The sequence below is a fragment of the Elgaria multicarinata genome, chromosome 19 (assembly GCF_023053635.1).
Source record: "Elgaria multicarinata webbii isolate HBS135686 ecotype San Diego chromosome 19, rElgMul1.1.pri, whole genome shotgun sequence".
NCBI lineage: Eukaryota > Metazoa > Chordata > Lepidosauria > Squamata > Anguidae > Elgaria > Elgaria multicarinata.
Window position 1 is genome coordinate 13,015,316 of NC_086189.1, and position 24,621 is coordinate 13,039,936.

A 24,621-nucleotide genomic window follows, 5' to 3' on the forward strand; every position below is an offset into this window, starting at 1 on the left:
TTTAAATGTAATTAAATAAAATAAATAAATAAACAGTTGGCTCCTCCTTTTAAAAACGGGCAAGCTTTTACAAGTTTTCAGAACCACTGTCATGAGGCCTTCTGCCGTTACCTGTTAAAACAGATATGATGTCTTGCGTTTGAAAGTTGCTATCTGAGTATTTGGGGACTTTGCAAGGATAACAAATGATGCAAAATAATTCTCTTTGTAGAATTCCTGGTAGGGTTCTTGATTGTTTGTAGCTCCTTTAAGGACTTCTTCACACAGCGCATAGTTAAATCATGGAACTCACTACCACAGGATGGTCGTGATGGCCACCCATTTGGATGGCTTTAAAAGGGGGTTGGATAAATTCCTGGAGATGAAGGCTATCAATAGTTACTAGCCCTGATGGCTATGTGCTACCTCCAGTATCCGAGGCAGTAAGCTTATATGTACCAATTGCTGGGGAACATGGGTGGGAGGGTCCTGTTGCACCGGGTCCTGCTTGTGGGTCCCTGGTCAACAGCTAATTGGCCTCTGTGTGAATAGAGTGCTGGACTAGATGGACCGTCAGTCTGAACCAGCAAGGCTCTTCTTACGTTTTTATGTTCTTAAGTTAATGCTAACACTGTCGATGAATGTTTAGCTAAAGCAATGTTGCAGCAGAAGAGCAGTCGCCCACCTGTTCCTATTTCCAACGCAACCAAGCGAAGCTTCATGGCTACTCCACCTGCTTCTGGTTCAGTGGACGTGCAACCCCAAATCCAGTTCTCTCTGGAATCTTGCAACAGGTATAACCTGCATCCTGAAGAATTTGAGTATTTGTAAGTCTGTCTTTCTATTTCTACACTCAGTCTTGTTTTCCAGTTCAGTGGTTTGGGAGCTACAACCAGTGATCTGTACAGTTCTGTAATATGAAAAGTGACCAGTTGCAGTTCTTCGGGGGTCTATGGGCAGAGGGCAGGGCAAGGTGTGGGCAGTTTATTTATTACATTTATATACCGCCCCATAGCCGAAGCTCTCTGGGCGGTTTACAAAGGTTAAAAACAGTGAACATTAAAAACAAATATACAGAAATCTAAAACCATCAAAAGCATAAAAACAACTATTCCGGGGTAAGTTAAAAACTCAGCATATGTTGTTAACTGCCTGGGAGAAGAGAAAAGTCTTGACCTGGCACTGAAAAGATAACAATGTTGGCACCAGGCAAGCTTCATTCCATAATTGGGGGGCCACCACTGAAAAGGCCCTGGTTGAGACACGGGTTCATCTCTGGCTGGTGTCTGGCTCAGATTTATTACCCTTACCTGTCTTGAACAAAGTAATAACTGATCCATTACCGCCTTCCATTAGTTCAAACTAAGCAGCTCTATGGACTCTGTGCATGTCAGCTTACATTGTTTAATTTTGGGGGACGCCCTCTTCTGTTCCTCCTAGGTTATACTACTCAGTTCTCTCTCTTGTCTTTCAGTTTGTTTTATCCGAAAAACTGGTATCTTTTCTTTGTTTTGCATTAGATTTCATCTTTCCCTTACCGCCCCCCCTCCCTTAAAAGTCTTGCTGGGAAAATAATTGGAAGCCATTGATACAGGATACATTGCTATCAAATTGCTTGTGGTGGAAAATGTAACATGGTTCTGATTGGAATGCCAGAGGCTCTATGCTACTTATTCACCCAAATATCTTCCATTGCTGACTCTTTTTGGTCATTATTTAGGAGTCCAAATTTCAAAAAATATGAACAACCCTTCCAGTTAAATTATGGAAGAATCTGGAAACCAACAATAGCAGATATTAAAAGATGGAACAGAATGAACTTGTCACTATTGAGAAGAATATCAGTTATAAACGTGATGGTGGTGCCAAAATTTACATACTTGTTCTAGGTGTTACTGATATTGCACCATTATTTTTATTTTTTTAAAATATGGCAACCAACAATTGACACAATCATCTTTAAAAGTAAAAGACCTAGGACACACAAAAAATTAAGATATAGGAGGATAGAGGAAGGAGGATGGGGAATACCCCAATTAAAACTATTTTATGAAGCCTATTAGCTTAGACACTTAATGACTATAATTAATGATTCACTATAATTAATGACTCACAAGACAAACATTGGGTTTATATAGAAAAGTATTTCAAGATACAGATCTCACATTACTACCTTTCATTAGGAAATAAATTAAGGGTATACAACAGCAATACATAAACGTTATTTCCATATTTAAGGTCTGGAAATACAGAAATGAATCGTTGATGCCTGGCGTGTCTCCATTGATACCAATTTGCTGGCATCTGGATTTTCACCTGAAAGAAAGAATGATAAATAAAAAGGATTTAAAAGTCAATCAACTGGCCGGGCCGGTGCCAGACTATTTTGCGCCCTAGGCAAGGTGAACTGCTTTCACCCCCCGCCCCCAAAAATGCCAACTTTGATTTTTAAGAACGTATGTTTCCTGGAAAAAATAAGAAGCACAAAACTTGAAACTGCTAAATTTATTTTAAAGTGCAAGAAATACGTCATGCCAATTATAGCAAACAAATTGGAAAGGAACGTCTATGGGTCTAAAATGCATTATTTAATAGGAATATCACCTCCAAATCATCCCCCCAACTCACACACGCGCACACACACACACTCAGCATCATTCACTCCAAACAAACACACGCATGAACGCATGCATTCACTCAAAGACCCCATGCACCCCATTCACCCATACTCTCACTCTCTCTCTCTCTCTCTCCCTCTTCCGGGTGCATTCCGGAAGTCCGAACATGGAGCTGCCCCACTCCCACCCCAGCGTCCCTGGCTTTGCTTCGGCTGGGTGGGCGCGGGTTGCCATCTCGCCCACCCAGGCCCAGCTGAAACCTTGGGCCGGGCCGGCTCACAGCCAACGCGCGTGAGTGCTGCACTGCGCCCGGCGCCCCTCTAAGCTTGGCGCTCTAGGCGGCCGCCTGAGTGGCCTCTATGGTAGCACCAGCCCTGTCAACTGGATAGATTAATGCATTATTATACAGATTTATTGCCCGTATCTGGGACTCTTTGGAGGACATCATGGACCAATGCAAATATCACATGGTTAGCATGGTATCAACTATCCACATTTATTAGAAAGCAGTACACCATACAGCAAGGCACCAGAAACTTGACAGATTTTGAAAGAACGGTAGTTAACACAGCAGAAAAAGATAAAAGGGCAAATGACTATATAGATTACTACCTAAACAGGATTTAGGATCACAAGGGCTACGAACGTGCTAGGAATCTGATTGGGCTATTAAAATAGATCAAGAATACTGGACATAAATGTGGGGGAACATCCTTTTTACATCAGCTAAATGTACAGAAATATCGCTTAAAATATTACAAAAACGGTATTTAACGCCATCCCAAACAGCAAAGATGGAGAAGTCTTACTCACGGTTGTGCTGGAGAGGATGTGGGGTCTGGGAATCCTGTGTTCATATGTGGTGGTACTACGAACGCATTCAAAGGCTTTGGACAGGGATTTTTGAAGAAATATCTATCACAGTAGAAATAAGAGCAATGAAAACACAAGAATTGGCATGACTTAATGCATTTGATGGCCAAAACCAAAATATATTACATAAAAAGCAAATTGAGTATCTTTTAATAGCACGTATCCAGATAGCTAAATGCTGGAAGGAGGCAAAAGGATTAAATATAAGGAAGTGGTACAGCATAGTATGGGAAATTTAACAGCATTTAACAACGTTGTTTGGGGTTTTTAATGGACCCCGGAACGGTTGTTTTAAATGGATACCGTTGTTTTTATGTTTTTGATGGTTTAAAATTTTGTATACTTTTTAATGTTCACTGTTTTTAACTTTTGTAAACCGCCCAGAGAGCTTCGGCTGTGGGAGCGGTATATAAATGTAATAAATAAATAAATAAATAAATAGCATTCTCAGAGAAACTTTTGCCACAGATAATTTTTCCACAGAATGGTCATGTTTTATTACACACACAAACAAAATAACAGCACCAATCTAGGTTCCTGTTGCCTTTAACAGCTTATTTATTTATTTATTTATTTATTACATTTCTATACCGCCCAATAGCCGGAGCTCTCTGGGCGGTTCACAAAAATTAAAACCATTCAAAGTATAAAACAACAGTATAAAACCATAATATAAAATACAATATAAAAGCTTATGCTTACAATAGTTCCTCTAGAGAAAAAATAATAATAATCATTTAAAAAACAGCCTTGGTTTGGGTCTATCCTCCTTTAAAACTGCCTAATAACCAATATTAAATAATTTGGACTGTGTATTTATACTTTTGGACTATATAGCATTTTCTTCTCTTAAAAAAAAAGCACCTGTAATTTATTATTACTTGCATGTAAGGTTTCTGTATTATGTTAATATTTAAGTTTTAGATTTGCAAATAATAATAAAAAAGTAATGACCCCCTCCCAATTACCCCTTTATAATGGTAGAATGCTTTCCCCCTTTCTAACCTTAACTAAGTACACATGGCTGTGCGTCTTTTAATACTTACATGCAGGTTAGCACCCAGCTGCCATTTGAAATACAAATTTGAGGCTGTTCCCGTGATTCAATTCTGTCAGAATTTAAATATGTTAATCAGCTATCATTTCTGAGTTGCACACATTTTCAAATGCTCTTGTCACAATTTTCATAGAATCGTAGAATAGTAGAGTTGGAAGGGGCCTAGAAGGCCATCGAGTCCAACCCCCTACTCAGTGCAGGAATCCACCTTAAAGCATCCCTGGCAGATGGCTGTCCAGCTGCCTCTTGAATGCCTCTAGTGTGGAAGAGCCCACAACCTCCCTAGGTAACTGGTTCAATTGTCACACTGCTGTAACAGTCAGGAAGCTTTTCCTGATGTCCAGCCGGAATCTGGCTTCCTTTAACTTGAGCCCGTTATTCCGTGTCCTGCACTCTGGGAGGATCGAGAAGAGATCCTGGCCCTCCTCTGTGCGACAACCTTTCAAGTATTTGAAGAGTGCTCTCATGTCTCCCCTCAATCTTCTCTTCTCCAAGCTAAACAGGCCCAGTTCTTTCAGTCTCTCCTCGTAGGGCTTTGTTTCCAGACCCCTGATCATCCTTTTTGCCCAAGTTCAGTGTATTTCTCCCTTTCTTTTCCTAGACTACTTGAGACTTGTGCTATAAATTCACTCTCCTAGCTTTCCTGTCTTTTAAATATTACTTCTTTTTAACATCATGTGGTTCATTGGCTTGAGCATGACCTTTTAATTTCAGACGGCTGCTGCAGCTGTGCTCTGTGGTGTTAGGATCAATCTGTCTGAGTGGTTTAATTGGGGTTTTTTTGTGTGTGTTTTGGCATTTGATAAAAGGGCTGGGAGTAGTATAGCAGGGTACTGGTATTGTTTCTAACTGCAAACAAAGCTCTCATTGATCCGAATGGTCTCATTTGTGTGTGTGTGTTTTTAAAACAGTGGAAAAGGAAGCCCTGCCTTCAGTCCAGCCCATCCACTACTGCCTTTGAGACAGAAACAGCAGAAGTCTCTGCAGGGGACGGACAGTTCAGGTAGACCGTCGTTTCTCTTGCGCCGTTTTTGTGGACAAGCTGGTGTGCAAAACACTAATGGTGGTAGAATGGGGATTTAAACGCCTCTTTTTGGAATTCGGCCCCTCTGAAACGAGCAGCACAAAGCTCCTTTTGCTTAACGGTCAGTGGAAGGCGAAGGGGACTCTTGTGCAATCAAAGAACAGTAAACCGTTACAGTAGGACAAAGCAGGGTTTGTCCCTGCAGGTCTGAGGCCCTGGATCTGCGTCTGGGACATGCAGCAATAGAGGGAGAAGCCTCTGTAGTAATCAACACAAGGTGATTAATCTTCAGCAGATCCTGAATGGAGTTATTTATTTATTTAAAACATTTATATCCCACCCTATATCAGTAAGATCTCAGGGCAGCGTACAGATAAAAGCATACAGTATAAAAACAGTAAATATACACAGCTAAAAACAAACCATAAACCAAGTTAAAACGATATATAATTTAAAAGCAATTAAAACTATTAAAACAGTTAAAACAATGTGCCTGGTGAATTCAACCATTAAAAGCTTTGTTAAAAAGCCATGTTTTCACTTGGCGCCGGAATAAAATCAGTGTTGGCGCCAGTCGGGCCTTCAAGGGGAAGGCATTCCACAGTTGGGGTGCCACAGCAGAGAAAGTCCTCTCCCTTGTCCCAACGTAGCGAATGTGTTGTGCTGGTGGGATGCGGAGAAGGGCTCCTCCCACAGATCTCAAGTCTGGGGCAGGCATATATAAGGAGAGGCGCTCCCTCAAGTATCGAGGTCCCAAGCCGTTTAGGGCTTTAAACGTCATTACCAACACCTTGAATTCCGATCGGAAGTGTATAGGCAGCCAGTGCAATTCCTTTAAGACCGGTATTACGCGGTCTCTGTAAGATGTACCTGCCAGCAGTCTAGCTGCTGCATTTTGCACTAGCTGCAACTTCTGAGTCGACTTCAAGGGCAGCCCCACGTAGAGTGCATTGCAGTAGTCTAATCGGGAAGTTACCAGTGCATGCACTACTGTGGCTAGGTTGTCCCTGTCCAGGAAAGGCCGTAGCTGGCAGGCTTCCGTTTGTATAGTGAATTACTTAATTTTCAATGGTAATTTCAGACTTGTGAAGGCTGTTAGTCCAGATCTTGACCACCTTAGTTCTCCCCCCTCGGTTTGTCCAAACCCTGATCATTTAGATCTCATCTCCTGCTGCCAAACCAACTTGGGCATTATGGATGCAGCCAATCATTTGAGCCATTGAGCCATACTGTTGAATGTTACTGTTTCTGTTCTGTAGAGGTAGTAGGCTTTTTTTTTATTGTGGGAAACGGGGGAAGGATGAATTGTTTTTCTCAATTTGGAGCACCATTTGCCAAGGTCATAGCTATTTTGATGTAGAGATGGTGGATCCCTGTGTGGCTGACCCTGCTTGGGCTAACCTTGGTGCAAGTAATCTTCTTACCTTCACAGTTCTATTCTACTGTGCATGTGTATGAGCATTGAACTTTAGTATGTATTAGGGCAGAGAAACTCTGGTTGCCAACTGCAGTTATTTAATATCAAGGATTCCCCCATCCACAACTTTGGCCCCTGTAACCCTGCACGTAGTTATTTGGAATTGAGTTCCATTTAAATTAATAGGATGTATCTTCTAGATCAGTGGTTCCCAAAGTGGGTGGTACTGCCCCCTTGGGGGCAGTGGGATTGCATCGGGGGGAGCTAAGACGCAAGGGGGCGGCAGGGGGGCGCTAAGAGCCAATGGGGCGGCAGGGGGGCGCTCGAGGTGGTCTTTTCCGAGAAGCGCCTCTCCAGAAGGTCTTAAAACCCAGGGACGTTTTTATGGGAGAAGGTAGTTTGGTCCCAAGCCATATAGGGGAAGAATCCACACATGTATTAATACTATTTAAGAAGAGTCCTTTTAATGGTGAATTGAAATGTTTCAAAAGCACCAAAACGTTAACAAAGAGACATACCCTGCTTGGTGTGCCCCGCCACGCCGGCTGCAGAACAGAGGCGTTTGCTCTCTTTTCCCTCCCTCCCTTGGCAAGCCTGTGGCAGGTGCTTCGGATTTTGAATAAATATTCAATTAATTGTTACTGTTCTGAATTTTATTGTTCTTACCTTCCCTAGTGGGTCGTTGAAAACCGCTATTCTGAATAATGATTTTTATAGGGTAGGGTAGGGGGCACTGGGCATGAGTTTGTGGAACCAAGGGGGCAGTGACCTGAAAAAGTTTGGGAACCCCTGTTCTAGATGGAGCTTTATGTCAGTACTGGTCAGCAATTAAATGTAGGTAAGCTTAATTGTGTACTGTATAACTAGCTTGATCTACGCTATTTATGACAGAAGTTTTTATATTGCCCTCATGTGGTTGTTTAGGACACATTTCGTAATAGCAACAAACAGAAAAAAACAAAGATATTTCAAACCAAGTATGTGTTTTAAAAGTTTTTTAAAAACTTCCATTTTTTAGACCAACGGCATCGTTCTAATTCATTGACTAAAGTAGATGGGCAGCCTCGGGATTCTGTTCTTGCATGGCCAGAAAAGAAACAAAGGTAATATGTATCGGATTATCTTTTATGAAAAGCAAATTTAAAATCTCAACTAAAAATGTGACGGTTTGTGTGTTGGGGGGAAACCAAAAGAATTGCGGGCGGACAGGTTTCCCCCTGTTTTTTTCTGAAGCCTTCTTTTTTCTGAAAAATTGTGGGGGGAAATAAAGAAAAATGGAATGTTTTATTTTAGCATGTTGAGTAAAATGTGTATAAATTATTTTTATTGTAAATAATTTCCTTTGTTACTAATGTTGATGTTTTTCTTCTGTGTTTTTTGTATTGTGTTTTGCCTGCTCCTCATAAACTGGCAGAACCAAAGAGGTTCCTTACAGTTCAGATGTTACAGTTCAGGTGTTTGTAGCTCCACGTATTACCAAAAAAAGTAAAAATTTTAAAAAGCAAATTTAATTTGTGATACTTGTTTGAATACACTGCACTTTTAATATACCACATGTGATAATTTTATGCCAAACCAACTTGTACATAATTACATTTTATGTTCCTAAAGTAACAAAGTGACTCAATTTTTCTGAAAATTTCTGTGTTTTCCCTGACACACCCCAGAAAAAACCCTTCCCTCCCCCCCCCCCCCCATGACTTCAAAATTTCCGGAAATTTTACATCTCTAATCTCAGCATGTTGCTGAAATATAACATGACTTTGGGATGAAAAAGATCAATAATTGTGTTCACACAGTCAGCCCCATGGTATTTTTTTAAAATATGCCTCAGAAAGCTGTGGCAAGCTAATTGGGGGGTTCCAAGGGTCAACATAACCCTTTGTCCACCATTCTATGACTACTTTGCTATGGATTTATTAAAATGTGCATTCTGAAATTGAACCATTATAGGAATAATAGGATCACATCTTAGGGTATGTGAAAGTACACTTGGGGAAGCATTCCCCTAAATAGTTACAAATGACTAGGAAATTTGGAATGCCCGTTTTAGAGTGCATTATTTATTATTATTATTATTATTATTATTATTATTATTATTATTATTATTATTTGTATCCCGCCTTTTGCCCAATGCTGGGCCTCAAGGCAGTCTTACAAAGTTTAAAATATACATGGCGGGGGGTGGGGGAGGGAAACATAACCATAAACAATTAAAAAATACACAACAAAATTATAAGACATTAACATAGATGGAGGGCTGGATTATTCTCCAAAGGCCTGCTTGAACAAAAAAGTTTTAGCCTGCTTCCGAAAGCCCATCAAGGAGGGAGCCAGCCTAGCTTCCCTGGGAAGAGAGTTCCAGAGCTCCGGAGCAGCCACCTAGAAGGCCCTCTCCCACGTTCCCACCAAGCGTGCCTGTGAAGAAGGTGGGACTGAAAGAAGGGCTTCTCCAGAAGATCTCAAAGCACGGGGCTGGCCATGGATAGCACCAAGTGGTCTAAGCGGTTAGATTACTCAGGAGAGACTGGGTTGTCTTAACTCATTGGCTAATAATCTCTAAAGTACTTTTGAAACTAAAGTATTACATACGTGATTATTGTATCCAGAATTAGTCAACTCTAATAACGATCCTTTCCCTTACATTTTGGCTTTATGTGTTGTTAACGCTATGAGTCTCTTCTGCGTAAGTATCCCCCCCCTCCATCCCTTCTAATGGCCTGTTATCTTTTCTAGGCCTCTTTCTCAACCAACGCCATTTGCTCTTCATGCTGCAAGCAGTGATGCGGACCCTAGTTCTGTCGATAGTATTAGCTTGGCTCGGTCGATCAGCAAAGACAGTCTAGCATCAAACATCGTCAACAGCACTCCCAAACAGCAGCCTCAGTATGCGCCGATGAAAAGCAACGGGAAAAGCTTACTGAACAACGTTGAAATAGAGGATGAGGACGAAGAACTGGTTGCGATCATTCACCCGGGTGCCACAGCCAACCACGCCAACCTTGAACTTCAGAGCGCCCCAGCTAGACCATCCGGTCCAGTTGCAACTGCATGGGCTCCGAAATCGCAAAACGAAGCCTCAGAAAGTAAACCCGAGAGCTTTTTCCTAGAGCCTTTAATGCCTGCTGTGCTACGGCCTGCAAAGGAAAAGCAAATAATCAATAAAGAGGATGAATGTGGGGAAGGAAAGATGAGAGGCTTTGCAGCAAAGAGAGTGACTGAGGGGCACGTGGCTTTGGTCCGTAAGAAAGCCAATAGTAGCCATGGAGATTGCAACCTCAATAGGACTTTTAACGTAACTCCTAATTCCGAATTAACAACGCTTCCCGTTTCCAGCGTGGCCGATCCTGCACTACGTTCGGATTCCAGAGTAGAACCCTTTCGGCCGCCAGCATGTAGCAGCTTAGAACCTTCGTCTCGAGAACAATCCTTTGGAGGATTCTTCCTTCACGCTAAAGCCGATGAGGATGCGCTGAGCAGCGCCAACGTTGGCACGGTGAGAAGTGCAAATTCGCCTGCTGCGGATACCTCGTGGACGATGGTCAGGCAAGACTCTGACACGGACATTCTAGACATGGAGGAAGCCGAGCAAGATTTGGTGGCAGATGACCACCCGATAATTGCCAAATTCATAGGAGAAGAGGAATCGGCAAAGCTACAAGAAGACATGAAGGTCAAGGAGCACGAAGATAAAGATGATGCCAGTGGACGTTCAAGTCCGTGCCTGAGTACCATTTCTCAGATTAGTAGTGTGTCCATGACCAGCGGGAGTGCCAAGATGACAAACTTTGCCGAGCGAAAGCTTCAGAGGCTAAATAGCTATGAAACAAAATCTAGCACAAGTAGCTCCCAGAAGACTACGCCCGACGGGTCCGAGTGTTGTCCGGCGCCATTGACCACATGGAAACAGAAGAGGGAGCAAAGCCCCAACAGGCAAAACAAGGAACACGTGAATCTGTTGGCGTCTGAACTGGTGCAGCTCCATATGCAGTTGGAGGAGAAGCGAAGAGCGATAGAGGCTCAGAAGAAGAAGATGGAAACGTTATCAGCCAGGCAGCGGCTAAAACTTGGCAAGGCAGCGTTCTTGCATGTAGTGAAAAAAGGGAAAAGCCCTGACGTTTCTCCGTCACTTAAGCCGGAACAATTCACGAAAGAATATTCAGGGCACAATGGGGATGGCATGGATGATGATAGCTTGAACTCTCAATCAAAGGCGTTCCTCATGAAGGAGGAAGGGGGTGAAGATGCACTTGATTTCCACGGAGCGCCCAAGGTGAAGGCCCAAGAAACCATTGCGTTTGTCGAGGAAAGCAATCCAAAAGAAGCCACCATGAACGAGATAGAGAAAAGCAAAATGATTTCTGCTGCCCTTCTAGAAGAGAACATAGAGTCCGCTGATATCAACGAATGTGACCTTTCCATTGAGAAGCTAAATGAAACTATCAGTACCTTGCAGCAGGCTATACTGAAGATTTCTCAGCAGCAGGAGCTTCTTATGAAAACGCCAGCGGTGCCATCGTTGAGAGGCGGCTCTCAGGACCAAAAGATTAAAGCTCCTGTTCATTTTGTGGAACCCCTCTCCCCCACGGGCATGAGCACCCTTCGTAAACCACCTCGTCTCGGTCAAGGACGGAGTCCCCGCTTGGGGAGACCGTCTGAACTGAAAGTGGCTAAGGACCGTCCGCAAATGGCAATACGCATCAAAACCCCGACTCCCAGCGTTGACACCTTACCACACTTAAGACAGTTTCCGTTAAACAATTCCTCCAAAATGCTGACGGAAACTGCGGTCGAAAATAATTTGGACCCAGGTAGCGCTCCTCAGGAGAAACTTCCCTTCGATAGCTACAGACTTTGTGACGAGAGCAACCAGCGGGGCGGATTTATTCTGTCCACTTCCAAGGACACAAATCTCCTCTCTGAACCTGTCAAAGATGTGAATAGCAACATAGAAGATTTTGCTTCTTTTGACGGCTCAGGAAAAGAGAATATCCCGGCAGAGGAATCTCTGAGAAGCAAAGGTAGCCTTATTGAAGTAGACCTGTCTGATTTAAAAGTCCCAGACGAAGTAGGAGAGGTTGAGAACCCGGACAGTTCTACGGATATAATCGGCGAAATTGACCAGAAGTCAGGAGTTGGCTTTTTCTTTAAGGTAAGAGAAAAGCAACATATTGTTGTAATTGAATCTCTTGAGGATTTAGCACAGCAGTAATCTCTCATTTTTAAAAACTTATTTTTAAATTGGGCGTGCTGAATAGGCTAAAATGTATTGTTTCACAAAGAAGAACGGTTTAGAAAAGTTTTTTTTTTTTTATAAAATACTTGAAATCAAACTTTTCCTGTCCTACAAATGCTGGATTTGGAGGTGCAGGTCGGAGGAATATGAGTAGATGGATTTTTATTTTATTTTATGCATGTAAAGTTCATAAGTGTACCAGTGCTCCTTAACGTATGTCTAGTTTTCCTAGCAATTGTGGTCAGAAGAAAGTGGTAACAATCTACTCGCCAGCATAGAAATAAGTTACCACAAGGAAAGTCAGCTATAATTTATGGTCAACAGGTTACAGCTTGAGAGAAAAAAACAAGAACATCATATCTAGTATTGGGGTAATTTGGGCATTACCTGACTTGGTTCATCATCATTATTATTATTATTATTTACATTTATATACCGCCCCACAGCCGAAGCGCTCAGAAGTTAAAGCTCTCAGAAGCTTTACAGAAGTTAAAACAGTGAATATTAAAAAGAAATATACAAAATTTAAAACCGTCAGAAGCATGAAATACAAACAAAAATAGACAATATCCATTTAAAACAACTATTCTGGGGTAAGTTAAGAAACTCAGCATATGTTAAATGCTTGGGAAAAGAGAAAGATGACAATATTGGCGCCAGGCGAGCCTCATTTTTGTGAACCGCCCAGAGAGCTTCGGCTATTGGGCGGTATAAAAATGTAATAAATAAATAAATAAATAAATAAATAAATTGGGAAGATCATTCCATAATTGAGGGGCCACCACTGAAAAGGCCCCTCTCCCTTGTTGCCATCCTCCGAGCTTCCCTCGGAGTAGGCACTCAGAGGAGGACCTTAGATGTTGAGCGCAGTGTACGGGTAGGTTCATGTCGGGAGAGGCGTTCCGTCAGGTATATGTTAGCCTTGTCTGATGAGCTGTGAAGGCAGTATGTTCCGTACTCCTATCTGCTGTATTTGTGATTCCCTGGTAGGCCACTTTAGTGTCCTGTGTTGTATGCTTGTTAATAAAGAAACAATAGAGTAAAAGTATGTGCTTGCTTTGGGGTGTCCATGAGATTTAATTGGCATTTATTTATTTATTTATTAAGAACGTCAGAAGTGCCATGCTGGATCAGACCAAGGGTCCATCTAGTCCAGCACTCTGTTCACACAGGGGACAACCAGCTGTCGAACAGGGACCAACAAAGCAGGACATGGTGCAACAGCACCCTCCTACCCATGTTCCCCAGGTAGCACACAACCATCAGGGCTCGTAGCCTTCGATAGCAAGGATTTTATCCAACCCCTTTTTAAAGCCATCCAAATGGGTGGCCATCCCGACATCTTGTGGTAGTGAGTTCCACCATTTAACTAGGCACTGTGTGAAGAAGTCCTTCCTTTTATTTGTCCTGGATCTCCCACCCATCAGCTTCATGGGATGACCCTGGGTTATCTCCTATCTTTCTTCTTTGACTGAACTCAAAGCAGCATGCCCAACTACTTTTTCATCCGGACAATGAGCAGACCCCAGACTTGCTTAACCTTGGTAAGGCTGTTCTGTATCTCCCGGCAAATAGCCTTGGGACCAAGTATTTATTTATTTATTTATTACATTTATATACCACCCCATAGTTACAAAAGTTTGCCAGCTTGGCCAGAGCTGAGAGCTATACAATTCCAGGTGATAATTCATTGCAAATGGGGGGGGGGGAAGTGGCAACCCCCCCTAAACATAACTTTATTTTTGCAGAGGGATGGGATTTTCTTCTTAATGTGATGCAGTGTTCTAATGTTTCTCCACCTTCCTCCAGTACCCTGTTTCTTACCTGAATTTCAATTTTGCAGGATGAGCAGAAAGCGGAAGACGAGCTTGCAAAGAAACGTGCAGCTTTCCTTTTAAAGCAGCAGCGCAAAGCCGAAGAAACACGGCTTCGAAGGCTACATCTCGAGGAACACCTTGAACAAAAGAGAGATGAAGCCCGGTAAATACGATAACTCGTTGCCGTAGGCAGATGCAAACTTTTTACGTTTTTCTCTCCCTTGAGAAATTGCCAGTGCTGAGATGTGAAAGCTGTGTTTGCTTTTTCAGTCGCAAAACTGAAGAGGACCGAATACGGAAAGAGGAAGAGAAAGCCAGGCGAGAACTCATCAAACAAGAATATTTAAGAAGGAAGCAGCAGCAGATCTTGGAAGAACAAGGCCTTGGGAAGCCCAAACCCAAACCCAAGCCCAAGAAGCCCAGGCCGAAATCTGTCCATCGCGAAGAGTCTTACAGTGACTCCGGAACAAAATGTTCTTCTACTCGTAAGCAGCTGCTCTCGTTTTAGTTCTCATATTAGTTTAATGAGCATCTTAACTTTTTTTTTCCTTACGCAGCACCTGCTCTTTTTCTCTTTTTGCCAGCGGATAATCTAAGCAGCGCGCAATCTGGTTCGAGCCTGTCCTTGGCATCGGCGGCAACAACTGAGCCTGAAAGTGTCCATTCTGGTGGCATGTCTTCACAGCGGTAACAGAAGCCTTAAGCAGGGATTTTAGGGATTTGGTGGGACAACAGTAACTCGGACACAATCTGTGGTTGAAGCCCTTTCCAACATGTAACTCTTCTGCTGAGGGAACTGCACTGGCTGCCTATTCGCTACCGGGCCAGGTTGAAGGTTCTTGTACTTGTGTACAAAGCCCTAAACAACTTGGGACCAAGATACCTGAGAGAACGCCTTCTCCCTTACCCACCTGCCCGGTCACTGAGGTCATCCGAGGGCCTGCTCCTGGTGGTTCCACCTAGATCCATCCTCCGATTGGAATCCACCAGGGGAAGAGCCTTCAGCGTGGTGGCCCCCCTCCTGTGGAATTCCCTGTCTCTGGAGGTCAGGCAGGCTCCGACCTTGTACTCCTTCCGGCGCCTCCTGAAAACATCTTTATTCCAAGAAGCCTTTCTTTAACATGCAGCCTTGGATTTCTGATTTTTTGCTTCTTTTTAAATTTTGTTTTAACTATTTTATTCTGTTTTTATTTTCATTTTACCTTGTACACCGCTCCGAAATGTTTCAATGGGGAGCGGTATATCAATATTCTAAATAAATAAATAACGTTCCCTGGATGCCGCATCCATCCTGCAAAGAAACTTCTTCATGGTCTCTGTGCGTCGTACGTATGGGCTTTGCGCCTGCGCGGAGCCTCGTTTGGGAAAATTCCCTAGCTGAGGATCGTTTGGGCAGGAACCCTGCCCCACGTTCCTACTGCGCATGTCCCCACAGATTCCCGTCTTTCCCCATAGCTCTCTTTCAACCGCCGCTAGCGGTGCCCCAAAGGGAAAGCGTTTGTCGAGCTTATTCTCATTTTGTGTCTTTTTTCCTAATCTTTTGCTGAGGTTTCTCGTTGATACTTCTCACTCCGTTTCTTCCTTTTTTCTTAGTGTTAAAAAAAAACAACACCCTCCTTTTCTGTCCTTGCGTCGCCCTGTGACTGAGGAGTTTTTTTGCATGGCCCTGAAGGCCCCCTACTGTAAATGTATCTCAAGGAACGGAGGAGAAAGGCAGGAGTTTGTGGGGACGTGCGCCCTAGAATGGTAGGGGAGGGTTTTCACTGAAATGATCCTCAGCTGTGGAATTTTCCCGAACGAGGCTCTGCACAGGCGTGGAGCCCGTATGTGTGACTGCACAGATGACCACTTGAAGAACCACAGTTACAGGCAGGCAATGGCCCCATTCAGAAGACACCTTAAACCACGGCTTTAACCATGGTGATTAAGCCAGAAAGCCAGGCTGTATTCAGAAGACACCTTAAACCATGGTTTTAACCGTGGTGAATAAGACTTTTTGCCTTAGTCACTGTAGTTAAAGCCGTGGTTTAAGGTGTCTTCTGAACACAGCCCAGCTTTCTGGCTTAACCACCATGGTTAAAGCCATGGTTTAAGGTGTCTTCTGAACACAGTCCGGCTTTCTGGCTTAACCACCATGGTTAAAGCCATGGTTTAAGGTGTCTTCTGAACACAGCCCGGCTTTCTGGCTTAACCACCGTGGTTAAAGCCATGGTTTAAGGTGTCTTCTGAACACAGCCCAGCTTTCTGGCTTAACCACTGTGGTTAAAGCTGTGGTTTAAGGTGTCTTCTGAACACAGCCTGGCTTTCTGGCTTAACCACCGTGGTTAAAGCTGTGGTTTAAGGTGTCTTCTGAACACAGCCCGGCTTTCTGGCTTAACCACCGTGGTTAAAGCCGTGCTTTAAGGTGTCTTCTGAACAGGGCCAAACTGTTCTTTTATGTGGCCATGGACTTTTAGCAAAACAGACAGAATTTCAGTATTTATTTCGTATTTGGTTATCTGGAAGAAATGCTAAACCGCTTTGAAAGTACTGCCTATAGATCTGAGAAAGAAAGAAATTGAAATTGAGAGTTTGATAAATTAGAAATGCACTAAGTAAAATAAGTTAAATTAAACAAGTATTAGAGGCAAAGGAATATCCCATTTAAATGTTTGGTGCTATTTTAACTGTTGCTATTCGTGGTCGCTAACTGAGAGTGAGTCACAGCTGTCTGACTTTACCTTGCGTTCATTTATTCTCCACAATGAAATTACGCGTGGACTGTGGGCGTGTGTGTTTGTGTGCACGTGCTTCTCTTTATATAATTCATATAAACTTGAATTAGTGTGTATAAACTGTCTCTCTTTACACACACTCTGACAAAATAGGCCGTAGCCCACAAAAACTCGCACCAGAATACCCTTGATGGTTTGTGAGTTACGACCAGTCCTTTGATTTTTTTCTACAACAGATTATTATGGCTACCCTTCTGGAGCTTGTCTCGTTTCGAATGGAGAATAAAATGTGTGTGTTGGGGGGCGGGGAAGAAATGTTAGATGTCATTTATTTTTGGAAGGGTGCCAGATATCTGGTAGATGCGAACACACTGCTCATGAACTGTGAATTGTGTTTATTCCGGTAGAGTGGAGTCAATGGAATCCTTACCCATATTAAGTAGGAACGCAAGCCGAAACATGGAGAGAGATTGGGAGAACACCTCAACTGCTTCTTCAATCGCTTCAGTAGCAGAATATACTGGTAAAGTTGAAAAGTTTCCCCTCCATTTTAGTCCTCTTTTGCTATCTATTAAAAATAATTACTACTTCTCCCCATGACTTTCATCCTCTCCTCCTGCTATGGCTCAGTCTGGGAAGAAAGCAGCTGCAAAACCTAAAAAGAGAACAGCGTTATCCATGTCAGCATTGTTACAGATCAAAATCCTTCACAGTGCAGCCACAAACTCCGCTGCTGATCAGAGGCTAATTCCATCAGCTATGATAGGTGGGAGACCAGCCTGCAGGCTCTGGATGCCCGCTCAGCTTTGCCACCAAACAGCATAAGAGCATCAGAAGTGCCCTGCTGGATCAGACCAAGGGTCCATCTAGTCCAGCACTCTGTTCACACAGCAGCCAACCAGCCATTGGCCAAGGATGAACAAGCAGGACTTCTCCTTCTCCTTCTCCTTCTCCTTCTCCTCCTTCTCCTTCTCCTTCTCCTTCTCCTTCTCCTTCTCCTTCTCCTTCTTCTTCTTCTTCAGAACATCAGAAGTGCCCTGCTGGATCAGACCAAGGGTCCATCTAGTCCAGCACTCTGTTCACACAGCAGCCAACCAGCCATTGGCCAGGGATGGACAAGCAGGACTTCTCCTTCTCCTTCTCCTCCTCCTTCTCCTCCTCCTCCTCCTCCAGAACATCAGAAGTGCCCTGCTGGATCAGACCAAGGGTCCATCTAGTCCAGCACTCTGTTCACACAGTGGCCAACCAGCCATTGGCCAGGGATGAACAAGCAGGACATGGTGCAACAGCACCCTCCCGCCCATGTTCCCCAGCAACTGGTGCGCACAGACTTACTGCCTCGGGTACTGGAGGTAGCACACAACCATCAAGGCTAGTAGCCATGGATAGTGTTTGCCTCCAGGAATTTATCCAGCCCCCTTTTAAAGCCATCCAAATTGGTGGCCATCACTACATCCACTACACTACATGTAATGCCTGACTGTCGCTGCCCAAGCCCCTTTCATTAGCTGCCTGGCCCATCCCCTGAACTGTTCTGGTTGGGCCCCTTCTGCTCCCCGCCCCCCAACTCTGTTCTGATTGGTATGTAGGCTATTGGACAAGGTAGCTGCCTCTTCTTTCCCCACCAGAAGAGGTGGCTGCCTCTCCTTTCTTACCTATTGGGAGGGGCACTGTTAAGGTAGCTCCTTGCAGGCCCCCCCAATTCCTTCCTCTCCACACGGTCACAAGTTGTTCTAAAGCTAGTGAAGCTGAGCAGAAGAGAAGTGAGCTTATATCGGTCGAGAAAAGATCGCTAAAATATGTAGGTCCCAACCGCTGTGCAGTCAAAAGATTGTGTATGTGGTTTTTGTTTCATATTTCAGTGTGAATAGCATAAACTCTGGCTTTGATCCAGAGTTAGAGTAAATCCACTGAAATCATGACTGATTTGAATTTCATTGATTTCAGTGGGACGACGCTCAGTACATCTAAGATTGGAACTAATCTTGTCTGTGTTCTGGAAAAGTTGTGTTTTGCTTTTCTTGAATTACATCTTCCAGTTCTCTCCTAGTAACACTCCCCTTCAAGAGTCAGTTTAATGGTTTAAAACTGAACATTGTTTAGATGCTTAATTTCTCTCTCTCTTTAAATTGCCTTAATTTTTAACTGAGTTCGCAAGCTGCCTGTTTAAAAATGGTCTCTTCACAGGTCCAAAGCTCTTTAAAGAACCCAGTAGCAAGTCCAACAAACCCATCATCCACAATGCTATCTCCCACTGCTGTCTTGCTGGAAAAGTGAATGAGCCTCACAAGAATTCAATATTGGAGGCAAGTATTTCTCAGAGCAAGGTTCAGTTGATCGTTGTATACAGTGATTGGGCTCGGACAACACAACAGTCAAGGGTTGATTAAATAGTCCAAGGTAGACTAAAGAGTCCACAGTTTTAAAAAAAACCACACCACGGTTGGTAATTTTTGTGAAATAACCGATGCAAATAATCAACGGTGGGGCAGAGTTGACTGTCTGTCTGCACAACTATTGATTATTGTATCATGTGGCAGGCTCATTTGACTATTTCATGTGCCTGCAGAGTTCATAGAATCGTAGAATAGTAGAGTTGGAAGGGGCCTACAAGGCCATCACGTCCAACTCCCTGCTCAATGCAGGAATCCACCTTAAAGCATCCCTGACAGATGGTTGTCCAGCTGCCTCTTGAAGGCCTCTAGTGTGGGAGAGCCCACCACCTCCCTAGGTAACTGATTCCATTGTCATACTGCTCTAACACTCAGGAAGTTTTTCCTGATGTCCAGCTGGAATCTGTTACGAGACATGAGTGGCAGAAAACCCCTGCCGCTCTTGCTCAGTGGGGCTCTATAGACATGGGAAATAATCCCATCCCGGGAAGCGCTTGGGGAGCCGCCGATTGTGCCGTCGCTTGAGTGGGGCGCCTCCAGTCATGATGCCCCATGTGTTCTCAGGGACTTGCATGTCCCTTACTCCCCCTCCAGCCCATGCAATCCTTCTGGATATCAGCTCGAGGGGATGGAAGGAGCTTCCATCACCTCAAGTCGATATCCAGATGGTTAGCAGGGAGTGGGGCGAACCCTGTGCTAATAGTCAACTCCACGGATGACTATTTAGGGCAGTGGTTCCCAAACTTTTTCAGGTAACCGCCCCCTTGGTTCCACAAACTCATGCCCAGTGCCCCCTACCTTACCCTATAAAAATCGTTATTCAGAATAATGGTTTTCAACGACCCACTAAGGAAGATAATAACAATAAAATTCAAAACAGTAACAATTAATTGAATATTTATTCAAAATCTGAAGCACCCGCCGCAGGCTTGCCGAGGGAGGGAGGGAAAAGAGGGCAAACGCCTCTGTTTTGCAGCCAGCGTGGCGGGGCACACCAAGCAGGGTATGTCTCTTCATTAGCGTTCTGGTGCTTTTGAAACACTTCAATTCACCATTAAAAGGACTCTTCTTAAATGGTATTAATACATGTGTGGATTCTTCCCCTATGTGGCTTGGGACCAAACTACCTTCTCCCATAAAAATGTCTCTGGGTTTTAAGACCTTCTGGAGAGGCGTTTCTCGGAAAAGACCACCTCGAGCGCCCCCCTGCCGCCCCCTTGCCTCTTAATGCCCCCCTGTGCAATCCCATCGCCCCCAAGGGGGCAGTACCGTCCACTTTGGGAACCACTGATTTAGGGGATGCCCCAAACAACCTGAAAATAGTTGCATTGAATTTATTTTATTTATTTATTTATTACATTTCTATACCGGAGCTCTCCTGCCCCTCAACTTAGGCACCTAATGCTTATATATGGTTAGCAGTGTGACAGTCGTCTTTAATGGTCCGATTCCCATGGTCCTCAGTCCCAGAAACTTTTCTCTTTCCCCTCCAGGAGCTTGAGAAGTGTGATGCCAACCACTACATTATTTTGTTCCGTGATGCCGGCTGCCAGTTCAGAGCACTTTATTGCTACTACCCCGACACGGAAGAAATCTACAAGCTGACCGGAACGGGCCCCAAGAGCATCACCAAGAAAATGATTGACAAGCTTTATAAGTACAGCTCAGACCGAAAGCAGTTCAATCTGATTCCAGCCAAAACCATGTCCGTCAGTGTAGACGCTCTGACAATTCATAACAATTTGTGGCAACCCAAGCGGCCGGCAGTGCCAAAGAAAACTCAGACTCGCAAATGACACTACGTTTCTGTGGGAGACTTATTCTAGAGCTCACGATGGGGGTATGAAACAAGCAAAACCATAAAATGTTTTCTTTTTAAAATGTCGATGCAAGGAAAGAATGAAGGAAAAACATGTGTGCTTTTTTCTTTTCGGTATGAATGGTAAAATGGCTGTTACACCCCTTGCTAATGACAGAGGCTTTTCACACGAGGGAAGGTGCATGTAGCAAGACTTTAAGCATTGGATTTTCTTTTTACTTGAAGTTCTTCATTGGTACAAATTGGGACATATTTTCCCCCTCTCTTCTGGTTTTCTCTCCCCAACCTCAGCAATCAGACTCAGAGAACAGTGCATGCTGCACTTCGGGAGAACAACAAGGGGACCAGGCTGTGTGTGGCAGGCTCTTAAGGAATCACTTTTAGGAAAAGCTAACTTTATTTTCAACTCTGGGCACGCGATAGCATATGATATTGGTACTGTACCTACTGCCAACATTCAACCAGGCTCTGACTTCTGGAGGAAAAGCAAACCAACCCAGCCCTTGCTGCTCAGAACAATGTTTACCGATAGTATCCATTCTTTCTATGTACTGAAAGATATCAAATCTGTCTTTTTTAAAATTAAAATGGAGGATTTATGCAAATTAGAATGGCTGATTTAACATTTCTGCAACGCAATCACGAAGAAGAAAACAGGTGCTACTGGCTGGAATACCTCCCCCACCCCTTTGAAACTTGAGGCACGCGGAACGGAGTACAGTCAACATTGATTTCCTGTTTCAAACAGTATCCTAACGTTATTATTTTTTTTGGTCGTTTTAATAAAGACAGATTCTAGTAATAGCAGAAAGTTTTCACTCAGAGCACGTTATTCCTATACGATGGTGCACTTAACGATTAGAAATTCTAATGCTTTTTTAATCATGTCCCGAAATGTAACTCTACTTTGTCCTTTTTAGGGAGGTTGGGGGTGAGCATCATGTGCTAAAATGGAGGGTGTGATCTTTTTTTTAGTGGGGTGGGGGTTACATAAGGATACAAACCCATTTCCATATACTAGCAGTTTTAAAAGAAACCTGCACATGTTTTGAAAGCTCAAATAACTCTGATGGTTTTGTTCCCCACCCCTTCATCTTGAAATATTAAATCTTGAGTGAACACCTTTAAAAATGTGTATTCCCCCCCTTCAAAAATGAACCTATTTATATCTGGTGGCTTAATGACAGCAGATTTGATTAATAACCATGTATCTGTTTCCAAACATGCCCACCCTGTTATAGAACTTTTAAGATTTGTAGTTCCAGTCTCTCAATCAATTACCAAGCCTAATAGCGCATCTTACTTTGATTCTACTGCCTGGGATTTTCTTTGTAGGGTTTGTAGCACTGGTTTGCACATGTTTACTTCTACTTGAAGTGTTACTTGAATATGTTTCATGTAGAGAAAGGACTAGAGGCGAGAAAAGTGGAAACTCTAAAACACAATCCTTTGTAATTATTTAATGAGCTTAAAATAAGAATTGGGGATGAAAAGTGAGTTTTGCATAGAAAGGGTGAAAAAATAGGATATTTAACGCGAACTAGAGAAACGAGAATGAAGGTCTTCCATTGCATTCTCAGTTTTCATTCCCTTACAGTACTTTTTAAATAGGTCGGCTGTAAATTTTGTTTGATAGTGGGCTACCCTGTAAATAAGGAAAAGGCTTCATTATTTCTATAAGTGCTAAGTATTAAATGCTGTCATGAGTGTAATTTTTTTTTGTTACATGCTTCTCATACTTTTATTTCTCACTGTTTGATATTATACAACATATTTATTTTATGGAAGCACTGAAATTTAATAAAGAACATCAGCTGATTTTTTTGTTATTCCACACATCTCTTTTTTTTGTTTTATTTTGGATGCTAAGAAACTGATCCAAGGCTTTAAAGATGTGCTTTGCTGCATTTGTGTATTACTATGAGTTATGGGAACAAATGCTTCCATTTTCTTCATAGCTGATGGAGGTCTGCTGAACAATTCGGAGTTGAATTCTAATATTTCACTTTTCTCTTATTAATTAGAAGTACACTGATGGTTCCTGGGAAAGGAGGCCCAGGAGGGGTAGAGGTGGAAGTAAAACAATCCAGAAGTGGTTTGGGAGATTATGCAGTAAGCCTGTGTGCAGCAGTTGCTGGGGAACATGGGTAGGAGGGTGCTGTTGCACCATGTCCTGCTTTGTTGGTCCCTGGCCGACAGCTGGTTGGCCACTGTGTGAACAGAGTGCTGGAGTAGACGGACCCTTGGCCTGATCGTACGTTCTAACGTTTATAGAATCATAGAATAGTAGAGTTGGAAGGGACCTATAAGGCCATCGAGTCCAACCCCCCGCTCAGTGCAGGAATCCACCCTAAAGCATCCCTGACAGTTGTCCAGCTGCCTCTTGAAGGCCTCTAGGGTGGGAGAGCCCACAACCTCCCATTATTTCCATTATTGTACTGCTCTAACGGTGAGGAAGTTTTTCCTGATGTCCAGCCGGAATCTGGCTTCCTGTAACTTGAGCCCATTCTTCCGTGTCCGGCACTGGGAGGATCGAGAAGAGATCCCGGCCCTCCTCTGTGTGACAACCTTTAAAGTATTTGAAGAGTGCTATCATGTCTCCCCTCAATCTTCTCTTCTCCAGGCTAAACATGCTCAGTTCTTTCAGTCTCTCTTCACAGGGCTTTGTTTCCAGACCCCTGATCATCCTCGTTGCCCTCCTCTGAACACACTCCAGCTTGTCTGCATCCTTCTTGAAATGTGGTGCCCAGAACTGGACGCAATACTCAAGTTGAGGCCTAATCAGGGCTGAATAGAGAGGAACCAGTACCTCATGCAATTTGGAAGCTATACTTCTATTAATGCAGCCCAAAATAGCATTTGCTATTTTGTCTTATGTCTCTTACGTCTCTTCCCCCTGAGATAATATGTGTGGCACTTCCATCCTCAGATATGCTGATATGGACGTGTTTCCTGAACCTTTCCATTCTTAAGAATTTATTTTGAAACGCCTCGGTAACACTGAGCCCCCAAGGATTGTAGCAGAAACAGAAGAAAATACTAGTTTGCCCCAAGTATAAATTTTATACACATTACGTCTTGGTGCCTTTCAGATTGATTTGGGCAAGCGCCCACCCATATGCATACGCCTCGTGGTGTTCCTCTCGCTGTTAAAACACATCTTCCTTGATCATCCACAATTTTCAAGCTGGGAAAGGCTGTTCATGTGAACCTATGCATGTTTACTCAAAAGTAAATCCCACTAAGTTCAATGCACAGCACTCCCTAATTCATGTGTTGCAACCTCCAGGTATTTAATGTCGCCTAATTACAAAAATGAAGCTAAAACACAATGTTTTTCAGAATATATTCACTTTCCAGTGCAGAGGCTGTGTTTTGAACACTGGTCATTTCTCTAGTGCTCTTAAGTAAAGTCCCTCTTTAAATAATGGGATAAAGAACTCATCACATAACACTGGCCTGTTTAAAATCTCCTTAAGGCTATGATGTGTCCTTTAAAATAGCTTTCTCCATTTACCGGCCATAGCCACAAGGTGGGGGAGCTATTCCCTTCATGGTTGTTTTAGGATCCCTCCCTGAATATTCAGATTATTTAAAAAAGTAAATCTAGTCCTTCATGAAGTGTGTGTGTGTGCATGAACGTCTGTGTGTGCATCACACAAAAATACATTACT

The 24,621-nt window shown here is 43.3% G+C and overlaps 1 protein-coding gene across 2 annotated transcripts in view; it reads left to right on the forward strand.

The window, feature by feature from the left end:
* Positions 1 to 22,781, forward strand: part of CAMSAP1 (calmodulin regulated spectrin associated protein 1) — a 52,266-nt gene extending 29,485 nt beyond the window's left edge. For both annotated transcript variants that reach the window (XM_063144765.1, XM_063144766.1), the window contains 10 exons: positions 629 to 806; positions 5,439 to 5,530; positions 7,987 to 8,071; positions 9,705 to 12,120; positions 14,048 to 14,184; positions 14,292 to 14,506; positions 14,606 to 14,708; positions 17,143 to 17,258; positions 18,923 to 19,041; positions 20,622 to 22,781. In XM_063144765.1, the coding sequence (XP_063000835.1) occupies positions 629 to 806; positions 5,439 to 5,530; positions 7,987 to 8,071; positions 9,705 to 12,120; positions 14,048 to 14,184; positions 14,292 to 14,506; positions 14,606 to 14,708; positions 17,143 to 17,258; positions 18,923 to 19,041; positions 20,622 to 20,924 (3,764 nt within the window). In that variant the 3' untranslated portion in view covers positions 20,925 to 22,781. The remainder of the gene's footprint in view (positions 1 to 628; positions 807 to 5,438; positions 5,531 to 7,986; positions 8,072 to 9,704; positions 12,121 to 14,047; positions 14,185 to 14,291; positions 14,507 to 14,605; positions 14,709 to 17,142; positions 17,259 to 18,922; positions 19,042 to 20,621) is intronic.
* The last annotated feature ends 1,840 nt before the right edge of the window (positions 22,782 to 24,621 follow it).